Source organism: Cavia porcellus, unplaced genomic scaffold (genome assembly GCF_034190915.1).
Source record: "Cavia porcellus strain 051 isolate PalLab524CR breed Dunkin Hartley unplaced genomic scaffold, mCavPor4.1 scaffold_2, whole genome shotgun sequence".
Lineage (NCBI taxonomy): Eukaryota > Metazoa > Chordata > Mammalia > Rodentia > Caviidae > Cavia > Cavia porcellus.
The window spans coordinates 106,486,151-106,500,310 of record NW_026947485.1 but is presented as its reverse complement, the minus strand read 5'-3'; the positions used below and the strand labels follow the sequence as shown (position 1 = coordinate 106,500,310).

Sequence of the window (14,160 nt, the reverse complement as noted above, 5' to 3'; positions counted from 1 at the left end):
ATGTCTAAACAGGATTTAAAGAGCAGAATTCTCTCCAAGCAGAGTGGCCCATACCTTTAATCCCAGCTATTCAGGAGGCTGAGGAAGGGGCAAGACTATCATGGAAAATTTGGAGAGACCTTGTCAATAAGTAAACAATTAAAAACAAAGTGTAGAATTTGACAAAACTGGGAAGCCTTTGGGTTAGAAAGGCACTCAGCATTCCACATTGCTGTTATGTATTTAGGGACAACAGATTTCCCTCCACAAAACACATTCTCTAATAAAAAAAAAAAAAGGTACCACTTTTGTTCTTGTGGGTCTGCACAGATGGTTGTGGAAAATGTAGTCTAACCATTCAATGACATCACCACAGACCGGAAACAGCCCTTCAACCTTTTCCTGCACATGTTGCTTTCTTCCCACAACCATCATTTTACCCCAGTCCTGGCCCCCTCTAGAATTACTTTATAGACCAAGTGTTACTGGACAGGCTTATAGGCTTTTTGAGTCTCTAAAGATTGGTTTAAGAGCCAGTGAACAGCCTGGACCCTTGGATTGCAATCAGGCTCCAGTTTCTTCAGTCTCCTACACAGACCTCCATGTGTGATCCTCCAGGGAGCTCCCAGGCTTTCAGCTTTGGGCTGATGCTGCATCTTTACCCCCTCTTGTACTGTAGATTTCTTTTCTTTTACTAAAGAGTTACTGGATTCTCAGGCTCTACATCACTCAGATGGCTATTGTGTGCTCCACCACCTCTGATCTTCTATCTATCCGGAGTCCTCCATGTCATATTACAATGATATAGGTGCACCCATGTTTGTAGCAGCACAATTTGTAATAGCCAGATCTTGGAAACAACCTAAATGCCCATCAACTGAGGAATGGATAAAAAAGATGTGGTATTTTTGTACAACGAAGTAATACTCAGCTATAAAAAAATGACCACATTGAGATATTTATCAACAAATGGATGCAACTTGAGACCATACTCAAACTGAAATACATCAAACTCACATGCAAATGCCTCATAGTCTCCCTAGTATAACAAATGGTATGAGTACCTAAGATAAAAATCCTCAATAAATACAGTGAAAGGATAAGAATCTGCTCAAAAGGAGAAAAATAATGTCAGGGAAAAGGAGGAAACAGAAAAAGGAAGGGAAAAGAAAAATATATAAAATTATATAAACACACAGAATAGCTAAGATGAATGTGCTACAAATTCTTTAAGTTCTTGGAACAAAACAGTTAACATTCATAGGATTAGAACAATTGTGCTTGTTAGTGTCTGGGCATCTGTGGAAATCTTGAAGATCGTTATGTAAAATAACAAGCCTAATTATGCTCCTACCCCCTTGTTTTAAAGGCCTACATTGTCATTGTTTTGGGCTCTTTGTTACTGTTATTTATTTGTCTTTTTTGTTTCTTATTTTTCTAGTAATCTGTTTTGTTTTATTTTGTTTTTCCTTCTATTGTAGAAATGATAGGTATATATGTAGAGGGTTAGGGTTTTTATCAATTTAGTACTATTTTGTTCTGTACAAATTCATTGTGTGTGAAAATATGGACAACTATTTAGAAGAAAACAAGAGACATTACAGTAGCTATTGTAGATTTCCTGTTGTCTTGCTGTGAAATCTGTCACTTACATTGTTTTCTTCTGATCAGATTTGTTCTGTTTTGTTATTCTTAGTTTTACCCTCTTTAAAACAAAACAAAACAAAAAGAATGGACTAAAGGTATACCCTACTATGTGTTGCCTACAAAAATGTGCTAAAAATATGAAGACACATGTAGGGTAAAAATAAAGGATAAAATATGTAATGTGCTAAGTCAAACTAAAACTGGAATGAAAATTTTAATATCATACCACCTTACCTTCAGACCAAAGAAGTATCTTGAATTTAAAAAGCTTATTTAATAATAACAGAGTGAGGTCATTCACAAAATGGGAGGATAGAGAACAAGGCCACCCCAGCAAAAAAGCCCAGTCTGGGAACCAGCATCACGTATGAGCTGCTCGCAGACTGGGAATGGCCAAACCCCACCCTCTACCAGTGCATGAGCTGGCAAACAAGAAGTAGCAATCATCCGCACACACCCATCCCACCTTCACATAAGCAACTGGTTTATCTGGAGAAACACAGGCTGCGATAATAGTTATTGAGATGAAATACAACTGGATGCCTATGGTGCACTGGTGTTTCACTAACCTTGCAGGTCTAGGGTCAGGGTTCTGATCATAAGTTCAGAGGATAGCGGTGTGCACTTTGGAGTCTAGAGGAGATTTCTTTCTCAGGATTGCAGCCATTGTTGATACACTATGGTCTTGTTTTGAAGTCCTGCATTATCTACCTTGGTTTTGGGGGGCTGGGTTTTATGCTCTCTCTCTCTCTCTCTTTTTGATTACGTTAAATCTGATGGCAGAAGCAGTTATTTCAAAGTGAGCAAGATATATTATGGTAGCAACTTTGGATTGACATAGGCTTATTTTGAAATCCTTTATTGCATTCGTTGGTTTGTTTTTATTGTTTCTGTTCTATTCTGTTCTGTTTGAATTCTACTATATCCAAAGATATCTGCAGCTATTTTGAAAACATCAAAAGGCACTATGGTAACTATTGTTGATTTTGTAATGTTTCAAAGTCCTGTATCTCTTACACTGATTTGTTTTGATTGGTTTTATTCTGTTTTATCCTCTTTAATATAAAACAAAATAAAATAAATAAGAACAAGGTTAGCATAAGTTCATAGAAACAATCAATATGATATAAGAAAATAAAATGTGCATATACCTAATGATAGAACTTCAAATTCCATGAAGAAAAATTAATAGAACTGTAGAGGAAAATAGTATATTTTAATCCTCTTGATAATTCATAGAATAACAATACAGGAAATCAAGAAGGACAAAGTTGCCATGAACAAATCAATTGCTCATTTGTTCCTGCTGCTGTTATAGAATGCTCCAACAATAGAACACATCACAATCTTTGATGATATTGAGGACTTTTACCAAGAAAAACCACATCATAGGCCATAGAATAAGTCTTATCAAATTTAGAACGATTTAAGCAACACAAAGTGTCATGGTCTATGTCGGTGGCCCCCACGCCTCATGCGTTTACATTATGCATTTGTGATTGGTTAATTGTCTAACGCTTGGATTGGGAGTGTGAGTGCTACATTGGCCCAGGGATGGAGCCAGGAAGTAATGTAATGGCAGGAAGAAGGTGTGTCTCACACTTTTGCCGATTTCTGCCTTGCTGTTTGCAGCCGCCATGAACTGTGGCCTTGCCATGCCAGCCTGTCTTGGAGCCAACTGAGTATGAACTGAAACCTCAAAAAACCATAAGAAATAAACTTTTCCTTTTCAAACTTGGTGCATCAGGTATTTTGTCTCAGCGGCCAGTAAAAAGAAACAAAGACAGAATTTGGAACTGAGGAGTGGGGTTGTTGCTGTGACTATACCTGATCATGTTTTTCAAGAGGCTTTCTAAATGGCTTGTGGGCAGAGTTTAGAAAGTTTGGACATGTCAGCTGGATGCACAGAACTGGAACAGCTTAGGCTGTTCTGTAGAGGAGATTCTGGTCAGAGCTCAGGAGACCAGAAGGCTGATAGAAAGCCTCATGGTAACAACCAGGCTTGAGAGAGTTATGTTGGGAAGGACTGCATTGGTTGTTGGACTCCCCATGATGTGTGTTATAGCTTGGCAGAAAGTCTGTCTGCATTTTGCTCATGCCCAGAGCCTTTGCCTGAGACTGAGACAAAGGGCAAAGGACAGATTAATCTGGAAAAGGAAATTTCAAAGCAGTCAAATGTTGAGGCTGTGGCATGGCTATTGTTGGGGGTTTTGAGCTAGCTTTATGTTGCAAATCAAGAACAAAGAGCCCAGCAGGATAATTTACAACTCTGTGAATTTGGCCAGAAGGAAAATTCCAGGAAACCTGTGGATTGTAAAGTTCCAACTGAGATTTTGATTGCTGAGGAGAAATAGAGAGATAAGAAAGATGGCCCCAGGGCATCTCAGGAAGCAGTGGGTTTCCACCATTTGCAGCCTCAAAACTGCAAAAGTGAAAGAATTTGCTCAGAGAAGAAAGCTGCAGAGCACCATGCTCCAGGATGGCAATGGAGGCCACATGAGTTTCCAGAATGGTGGCAACATAGAGAAGCTTTTCTTCACAATCGGGTTCATAGAGCCCAATGATCCAGGCAATTGAGCCCTACAGCCAAGAGAGAGAAAAGCCTGGCTACTACTCCAGCTGGCAGCAAATCTTCATGGCATCCACATGGTGGATTTTAGGTACAAGGAAAGTGCACAAATTCTGAGGGTAGGACAGTTTCCACCTCAATTGCAAAGGGTCTGGGAGGCCAAGCAGTGTGCCCCTGAGAGGGCAATTTGTGAAAATGTAAGGGTGAAGCCAAAGGTACAGTGGAGACCCCAGAAGTTTGGAAAAGCCAGGAATGTGGATCATCCAAGGAAAGCTGCAAGAAGTAAGCAGAGAGGGTTTAAGAGAGAAGCTGTGGGAGCTGATATCCCTGGAAGTGCAATGGGGGTGAAATCATCCAAGCCTTTTGGAGCTTGCAACCAGATTGCTTCAGATGCTGAGCATGGAAACCTAGGGCTTAATGTTCCTCCTGTTGGATATTGGACTTGCTTTGTTTCCAATGCTTTATATTCCTGTTTGTAACTTTTGGAATGGTAATGTTTGTCTTGTGCCTTTGCATTTCAGAAATGTTGAATCTTGTTTCATTTGTACCGGGGCTTACAGTTAAGAGTTTTCCATAGCTTTTGGAGGAGACTTGGAACTTGGACTTCTCAGCAATACTGAAACTGTTAGGACTTTGGCAACTCTTGGAGATGGACTAAATGTATTTTGTATAAAAGATGTACATGAGTCCTGGGGTCCAGGGGTGGAATGTCATGGTTTATGTTGGTGGCCCCGAGGCCTCATGCATTTATATTATGCATTTGTGATTGGCTCATTGTCTAGTGCTTGGATTGGGGGTGTGAGTGCTACACTGGTCGAGGGTTGGAGCCAAGATGTAATATAATGGCAGGAAGAAGGTATGTCTCAATCTTTTGCTGGTTTCTGCCTTGCTGTTTGCAGCAGTCATGAACTATGGCTCTGCCATGCCAGCCTGCCGTGGAGCCAACTGAGTGTGGACTGAAACCTCCAAAAACTGTAAGAAATAAACCTTTCCTTTCCCAACTTTGGGCTTCAGGTATTTTGTCTCAGTGATGAGTAAAAGAAAACTAAGACACAAAGTGACATAATTACCCGATTTTCTACTTTTTCCTCTATTGAATGGAGAACAACATTAGTTAACCTACAGCTGTGACATCTCTTTCACTGGCTTCTCTGTGCCTCACTTGAGTCACACATGATTGAATAAGTCTCGTTGGCTTTTGCCTTCATTTCCTCCCCACCACTCCTTTGGTTGCTCTTCAGCTTTCCACCCATCAATTCTAAAACAAAGTGTAGTTGGCCTATCAGCTTCAGCATCTATCACCTATGACTCCTGCTAAAATCACTGAAAAGAAAAGGGACAAAGCAACCACTCTAGCATGGCAGAGATCAGGGAGAGATTCAGATTCATTTTTAATATCCCCATAGTCCCTAGCTCAAAACCAGGTATAACTCACACAGCTAACCCTCCTTAAAATTCTCCAGTTTAAGTCCTGCTGTTTTCAAGAAGTGACACCTGTCTATGAAACAGCTTGAGTCTCCCTGAAACTGTGTTGTATAAGCTGCCATGACAGCTAGACCTGTACTGGATTTCTCACCCACTTGAACCAACCAGAAGGCCCAAGTTTGAATAATCACAGGTCTGCAGCTACCACATAAATAATACTCTCATCCCATTTCTCTAGTTTAGGAATGATCTGTCTTTCTACAGCCCTAGAGCTCTTCCTAGAGCCCCCTAGAGGAGTCTGTGCTGGACTTCACTCAAATTAAGTACTCTGCTCTCGTTTACTTACCTATAAGTCCTAATTAAATAAAGTCTCACGTTGGTGGTCCTATAATTCTGCTTGTGATTTATTTCTCAGGTAACTTGGGCTTGTGAGGTCCTGTCTATTTACTTGGGCTTTTTATTCTGAGCAGTGTGCACAGAGTGGTCACTTTTAATGAATTGGCAATAAATACTAAGCTGTAAAAAAGCTGTAAGCCCTGCAGACTTCCAGAGACCACCTACCCATGAAAATCCTTAGCAGAGATCATCTACTGGCAGTGTCAGCCACCACCATGCAGCCTTAACTACTGCTGACCAATGCATCAGAGCCACTGGCTGAGTCATAATTTTCATCTGAATCAAGCAAAAGAACTGATTGATAACAAAAGTGTATTTTCTGATCACAGTGGAATTAAGGGCAATAACAGAGAGATATATTGATAATGTTAATATATTTGCAAACTAAATAATGTGTTTCTAAATAACACATCAAATACAAAATGAAATGAAAAAACACAATTTAAACTCAATGAAAATTAAAATATAACACATCAAAAGATCTGAGATACTATTGAAGCAGTTGTTATGGGGAAGTCTTTAGAGCTTAACTCTTCAGAAAATAAGACTCATTTCAAATATCTGCTCTCAAAAGCAAAAGAAGGCTGCTCTAAGAATCTACATAGAGGATGGGATAATTAGATCTTAAATTTTAAATATATTTCTATCTAGATGTAGATAATGATAGAAAACAATCAGAAATCCCATCCTCCATCATAAAATAATACAGTCATTTAGAAAGAAAAATTTCTTGGAAAACTCAGCATGCATGTGTACTCTAAGGCCACACCGTTGTGTTCACCACGTTTTTACCCAGAAGAAATGAAAACATGACCACAGGAGGGTTTGTGCACAATTCTTTAGGGAAGTTTTATTTCAAATAGTCAAATATTAGGAACTATAAGAACCAAATGGACAAATTGAGTAAGCTGTATTCATAGAATTTAATACTAACCAAAATAAAGAATCCAACTACTAAAACACACAATGAAATAATGACTATAAGAAGTATTGTGTAGAAAGAGGCCTGATGCAAAAAAATCTCAGGTGATATCATTCCTTGGCATTAGGGCCACAACTCATGTATGACATGGATTGGGTAACACAGCTCTGTGCATTTGTCAAAACTTAACAAATGAACACCCTTATTTATTTATTTCATTGTTTGAAAATTTTAACCTTAAAAGCCAAAAAAATTATGCACAAATGTGCAACTATAATGATGCACAGAATTATTTAAAGAAAAGTGAACTGATGCTCACAGTGTTCTTCAAAATGCACAAAATATGATAAATCAATGAATGGAAACATGAATAAATAAATAGCAAATAAAATACAATAATAAAAACACAGACTGCAGGTGATAGGTATAGGGGTATCCCCTCCAGAGATCTGTCCACCTTGCTATGTACTTAAAACCGTTTATGAGGTGTTTATAAGGCACAGGAATAGGCAGATCTGATAGTCACTCTGAATATTTAACCTTATCCTGATAGAGGAAGTAGACAGCAACACTCCACAGACAAAGTTTCAGCACTGCTCCTGGGGTTCACAAGCTGGTGAACAGGAGCAGTGCAGCTGCCAATGGGAGGAGAAATGAGCAGATCCTGCTGACCCTTTCTTAGCTTGCTGCTGGCTCTCCCTTGCTCCCTGTTGCCTGCAGCCCTCACAACGTCCACCACCAGACCTTGGAATATCAGAATGTCAGCCATGGAATGCTAGCAGCTCTATGGGAAACATGTTAGTAATAAATTTACCACAAAATTCAGCATCTTATTCCTTGACGTTGCAAAAGATTCTAAAACATATGCTACAATTAGCTCGTTAATACTTGGAATAATCTACAGCTTCCCTTTCCCCTCCTTTGCTTGACAAAGGGAAATATTTTCCTGAGGGCCATCTTGACATCCTTGTTCCGCAGAGAGTAGATGATGGGGTTGAGAGTAGGGCTGACTGCTGTGTACAATAAGGCAACTACTTTGCCATTTTCCATGGATGACCCAGACCCTGGGAGGATGTAGGTGTAGATGACGGTGGAGTAGTACGTACAGACCACAAACAGATGAGAGGAACAGGTGGAAAAGGCACGCTTCTTGCCTTCCACAGACCGGATGCCCAAGATGCTGGCAATGATGAAACCATAGGACACAATAGTCAGGAGGAAGTTGACCACACCAAAATAAACATCTGCAATGACGATCATGATGCTGTTGAGGGTGGTTGGGCTGCAGGACAGTAGTAACAGTGTGGGGACTTCACACAAAAAGTGACGGATTTGATTGGGACCACAGAAATGGAGTTGTGCCATCAGACCTGTGTGCACAGATGTGCTAACCACACTGATGACCCACACACTGCCTGCAAGCTGGATACAGACAGACTGGCTCATCCGAGTGCTATAGTGCAGTGGACAGCAGATGGCCACATAGCGGTCATAGGCCATGGCTGTGAGCAGCAAGAGCTCGGCCCCCAGAAACCATGTTAGGAAGAAGAGCTGGGCCATGCATCCCTTATAAGAGATGGTGCTGCCTTTGGCCAGTAGACCCTCCAGCAGTTTGGGGAGGACAGTAGAGGTGCAGAAGATGTCTAACAGTGCAAGGTTTGTCAGGAAGAAGTACATTGGGGTGTGGAGGACTGGATTCAGACTAATGGCCACGATGATAAGGATATTTCCTGCCAAAGCCATGAGATAAAGGAGGAGGAAGAATGTCAAGAACAAAACTTGGAGCTGAGTGTCTCCAGAGAAATTCTGCAGGACAAACAATGCTATGCTTGTGTGGTTATTCTCTCCATTTCTGCCTGACATCATCAGGCCTGCTGACTGAAGCACAAAATGAAGGATGGCCGATGCTTTTGAAGTGGGTCCTGTGGAGACTGGGAATGTTTATTTCAAGCACCTTTGCTGCAGAAAGCATATAATTAATATGGTTATGTAGTTCCTGTGCCAAACAGAGCATAAGCACTCCACTCTGGAGACAGCAGTCCATGAAAGTGACCACTGCCTGCTTATTCCAGGGATCATGGCTCCACAGGCCATAGAAAGTGCAGCATGGGTCTTTACAAACCTTGACCTTGAACATGTGTTGTGGTATCTCAAGATGCAGAGCTCACTGTACATACAATGTGCAGGACTGAGCAAGGTAGTTGAAGAACTAAGCTTACTACTGGGCAGAGACCCTACTGAGGATGAGCCATGTTATATGGCATGTGCCAGGTTTTAGGGTGAGGCTTATATGGAAAGCTCAAGGGGAGGGACATGCCCAGGGATCAGAAGGGTTGTGGGAGGCAGAGTAGCTCCCACATGGAGCTGAGACACACAGAGTTCTGGCTCTTGGGGGTAATTTCCCTTAGTGCTCAGATTTGTGAATCAATATGAACACAATTCTTTCACTGAAACAGCAGCTGATTATCCCTGCCAAGTCACCCATCCCAGCTTCTGTGGGCAGGGTAGATACATCTAGGGTGGGCAGAGAAGCAGGTCATCCCTTTGCTCTGGTCCAAATGAAAGTTGCCACTCAGTGATTATCAGGACAAGCCAGAGCTGGGTACTGTACAGGACTGTACTCAGCCTCAGATCAATCCCTAAATTTTCCAGCAAATGCACTACCCACCTCCCAAGCCTGTATGTCCTAACACCCAACTCAGAAGCTTGTGCCATCACCCATCTCTGTCCAACCAAGTCCGTTTGGGCAGGATGGGACCAGCTCAGTGCAAGGAGCAACTAGAGCAATAAATATTAGGGTAAAAATCACTATCTTCTTTCTTGTGTCTGTACCCAGCCCAGACATCCTCACAGAAGGAGACTGAAGGTTCCACAATCTACTTTGAATTCTCACATGATCTATGAGTACATATCAACATGGCTACTACAAATCAAGGAAGCCTGTCTCCTCCCACTTGAACAACTATTACTGATTTACAGAGACACTGGGGCCTGCTTGCCTACTGGTGAAGTTGGAGAACACAGCTGCTCTGGAATTTTACAGTTATTCTTCTCTCTTACAGCAGTGCTGAGCTACCCATTTAAAAGAACTAAGACACATACAAACTTCAAGGTTGTGGGGCTCCTCTCTGCAGACTTGAAGATTAGTGAGTGAGTATCCCTGCTGGTAACTCCTTGCTGGCACTGTCAACCATGTACTTAACATGACTTCTCAACAAATGGCCAAAGTCCATCCTGAGTTAGCTTGAGTCCCCACAGTCCCCTCTGAATGCAACTTCTGATCCCTTAGAGCCCACCTGATGGCAGGCGGTTCCTTGGTCTGCAGCTGACTCTGCTCAAAACCTTGTTTCATATTCACAGGAAACCATCGTGCCTATCTTGAACATCCTGATCTGCCTCAAAGGCCAAACTATTGGGTTAGGCATCTGCTCATCCTGATCACCAGCTCAGGAAGAGCCACGAGCAGACATGTGGTGGCCCTGGGTGTTTGCAACTTCAAACTGAAACCATGAAAGAAGTAAACGGTGTGATCTCAGCAACAGTTTTCTTACATGTTAAAGTAAATCACAGTAAAAACAAACCTCTCTTCAGAAACACCTGCCCCAAGACATAGATAAGTAGTCTGAAAGGAAGGACAGGTTAAGGAACAAGGTTACTCACAGCATTGGAGGTACTGGACATGACTGATTCAATGCAACCTGAGGATAGCCACATTTCACAGAGACTAGTGATGCAACCAAGAAATTAGAGCCTGTGTGCTTTGTGGATGATGCCCTTTTAGATTACACCATCCCCTTGGGGTGCATGCTGAAGCTTCTGGTGCTACTGGGGTAACCATGTGGGCAGCTCTCAGGGAGTAATTACCCAACTGAAAGTAAACAGCTGTCCCTGAAGGACATGGTCTCCAGTCTAAGATGGGACTGGGGATGCTGGGGTAACTGCAGGCCAGAAGCACAGATTCAAGATTACAGGTATGGTCTTGTGAATGCTGCAAGATCTGAGAACCCCAACCTCACCCCCATCAATCAATGCTCTAGAGGATAGCCTGGAAAAATGGCTAGAAGAGGGTCATGTGTGGCCATCTCTGCAGAAATATGGAGTTGTAATCTAAACAGACAATCTTATAGGGCAGTGTTCAGATGTGCCAATGTCAGCTTCCCCTTAAATTAGTGTGGCATATGGCACAATCTATTAATAATCAACACATTGTTATAACACAGATATATCATTCATTTATGCTTCTGGAGTGTCTGTAAATACCTTTCTGTCCACATCACTTTTAGTTATCTTTTCAGGCTACTCTAGACTGTAATAGATTCTCCAACTACTTTTTTAATATTAATTCCACTGATTGGAGAAATATTGATCAGATATTCTATAGATTCCTTGGGTAGGAATCTGTCCTATTTTTTCCCTCATGATTAGACTAAGTTGAAAAGATTTGGGCCATACAGGCTCAAGGATATGTACCACATACCTCCCATCACATGGGGAGGGCACACTTCATTGAACACCTGACTGTGAAGATCAAACATGAGGATATGGATCTTTGCCACAGGTTTTAAGTCCATCCTTGATAACAGAGCATATAAATGTGTCTATTAAGGCGAGGAACAGACCCAGTGTGCTGATCCATGGCACAAACTGCATTTCAGAGGGCTCTCCCCATGGGAGCAGTGGTGGGTCTACTGGAGTAGGCAGTACCCCTGAGTGCCAGGAAGGTGCGTCCCTGGTTGAGGAAGCATATCCTAGGTTAACAGAGCATGTATACTATAGCACTGAGAAAATAGTTTGTACAAAATAAAGTCTGCTATGTGACTTAGTGGCCAAGTGCAGCAAACAGGACATTCAAAAGTGCACACCAAAGGGGTTGCAAATTTAAACTAGCTCTTACCTTCACAAACCAAACAAGTAGCCCTTTTAAATTGTCACATATCCTAATAATCTTCAGTTGAAACAGTCAGTGCATGTCTTTAATCTCTTATACTAGTTAGCTGTTTCATAGGCCAGTGAATGTAACATTTTCAGCAATGCAAGATTCAAATAATTCTTCTAATACATTCAAATGCTGCAGAACCTTCTGCTATGCCCAATTTCCCTAAGGAAGCATGTTATTCTTCTCAAAGAGACAACATTGATTCATAAAAATAAACCATGGTCACAGGTATCTAAAATTCAGACATAAAGTTACCTAATGATCCTTAACAAATAACAGTATTTATAGTAAATAAGCCTCCAAATCAAAGCTGATATTCTTATGAGAAATTAGCAAGCATCTACTGTACGTGTGGGTTTTCCTGGGGTGAGGCCTCTCAGAGCAGTGAAGTATCACCCCTCCATTAGCCTCTGGATTCCCAAAACAGCAGAGCAGACCACCGGGAGGGAGGCGGGATGCCAATATACATAATGAGGGTCAGCACACTATCCCTTGGTGCAGATGAGCCTGTGGGAAACAATGTGAGTTAACAGGTAGGGCAGAACAAGACAAAGGGATGTTTCCATGGCAGGGAAGACACAAGGAAACTCAGGGGAATGGCATCCTGCTGTGGCACCCCAAGGTTGATTTGGGGGCATCTGGGAGTTGAAACACTCAGCTGATATAAGAGGACTATTCTATCACATGTCACAGTCTGAGAGGAAAGAGAGACTATACGTGGACACAGTGGAGAGGTTTTGAGTTGGCCATGGAGGTTGTGGGGGATGGGTTGGCATCAGGGTCAGTAAGGAGCATTAACAGGCAAAGGCAGAAATGACCCATCAAAGAAGGCATCAGACCAGTCAGAGAGAAATTCACCAAGGGTCTGATTAGTCCTCCATCTGATTGTTGCAGGCAGACAGATTCTCTATTCAGGGCATGACAGCCCAGAAGATGTTTGCATACTGGTGATTACACAGGACCTGATGGCCTGAAGTTCCCATTTCTATGTCAACTTTGAGACAACTTTGGGACTTTCTCCACCTTGCCCTGAAACTAGGAGTCTCAGACAGAGCTGCTCAAAGAAGCTGCTAGAAAGCATAGTGTGTCCCAACCTGTCCACATGGAGACAGACACCAGCACATACAGCAGGAACATGTTGATGCAGTGAATGGACTGAAATCATAGTGTGTACAGAATTAGCATATTGAAAAAAGTAAGAAACCAGTAGCCAAAAGAATTTTTAAAACATGCAATAAGTGGAAATTATGTCACACATTCACAAATAGTGAATTCAAATTATAAGAAAATTTGAAAAGTTTCTCTTTTATTTTAACGAGAATAAAACAAGACAAAACAACAAAATAGAACAAAGCAGATCAGAGCAAAACAATCCAAGTGACATAGGATTTCAAGACACGACAACAAGAAACCAACTGTGACTAGTATTTTCTGAGGATTTTTGCATCTGCGTTCATTAAGGAGATTGTCTGTAGTTCTTTTTTGTGGTTAGGTCTTTCTCTAGTTTTGATATCAGCGTAATACTTGCCTCCAGGAATACATTAGGGAGGATTGCTTCTCTGTCAATTTCATTAGAGTTTGAGGAGTATTGACATTAAATATTCTCTAAACTTCTTAGTGAAGTTAGCTGTAAATCCATCAGGACCTGAGATTATTCTTAAGTTTATAGTTATATTTTCAATTTCAGTAACTGATATTGGATTATTCAAAATTTTTATATCTTCCTGATCAGCTTTCATAATTTCCAAGAATCTGTCCCTTTCTTTTGTGTTTTCTCTCCTACATAAGTAAAGATTTTTGAAGGAGGAATTGATGATCTTCTGAATTTTCATAGGATCAATAGTGAATCCTTTTCATTTTTTATTGCCGGAATCTGAGTCTTTGTTTCCTTTTTTTATTAAGCATGGCTAGGGGTTTATCAACTTGTTTTATTCTGTCAAAGAACCAACTCTGGTTAATTAATTCTTTGAATTGGTTCCTTGTCTCAGTTGCATTAATTTCTGTTCTGATATTTATAAAGATCCTCTCTTTCACAGGCTTTCGACCTTTTTTGTTTTCTAGAGTCTTGAGGTGCAACATTAAGTTGTTTATTTGTGCTTATTCTATTTTTCTCATGTGTTAATTAACACTATAGATTTCCCTCTTAGGGATGCATTCATTGTATCCCATAAGTTCTGGTATGTTATATTTGCATTTTTGTTTGATTAAAGTCATTGTTTAATCTTGTCTTTACTGTCATCTGTGACCCATGGGTTCCTTGAGATGGTGTCATTTAATTTCCATGTG

At 41.0% G+C, this 14,160-nt stretch overlaps 1 protein-coding gene across 1 annotated transcript; it reads right to left on the bottom strand.

Annotated features, from left to right (window-relative positions):
• Positions 1 to 7,811: 7,811 nt before the first annotated feature.
• Positions 7,812 to 8,801, bottom strand: LOC100723231 (olfactory receptor 13A1-like). The gene has a single exon (XM_023561509.2). It carries the CDS (start codon positions 8,799 to 8,801, stop codon positions 7,812 to 7,814), a length of 990 nt encoding a protein of 329 aa, XP_023417277.2.
• Positions 8,802 to 14,160: the final 5,359 nt, after the last annotated feature.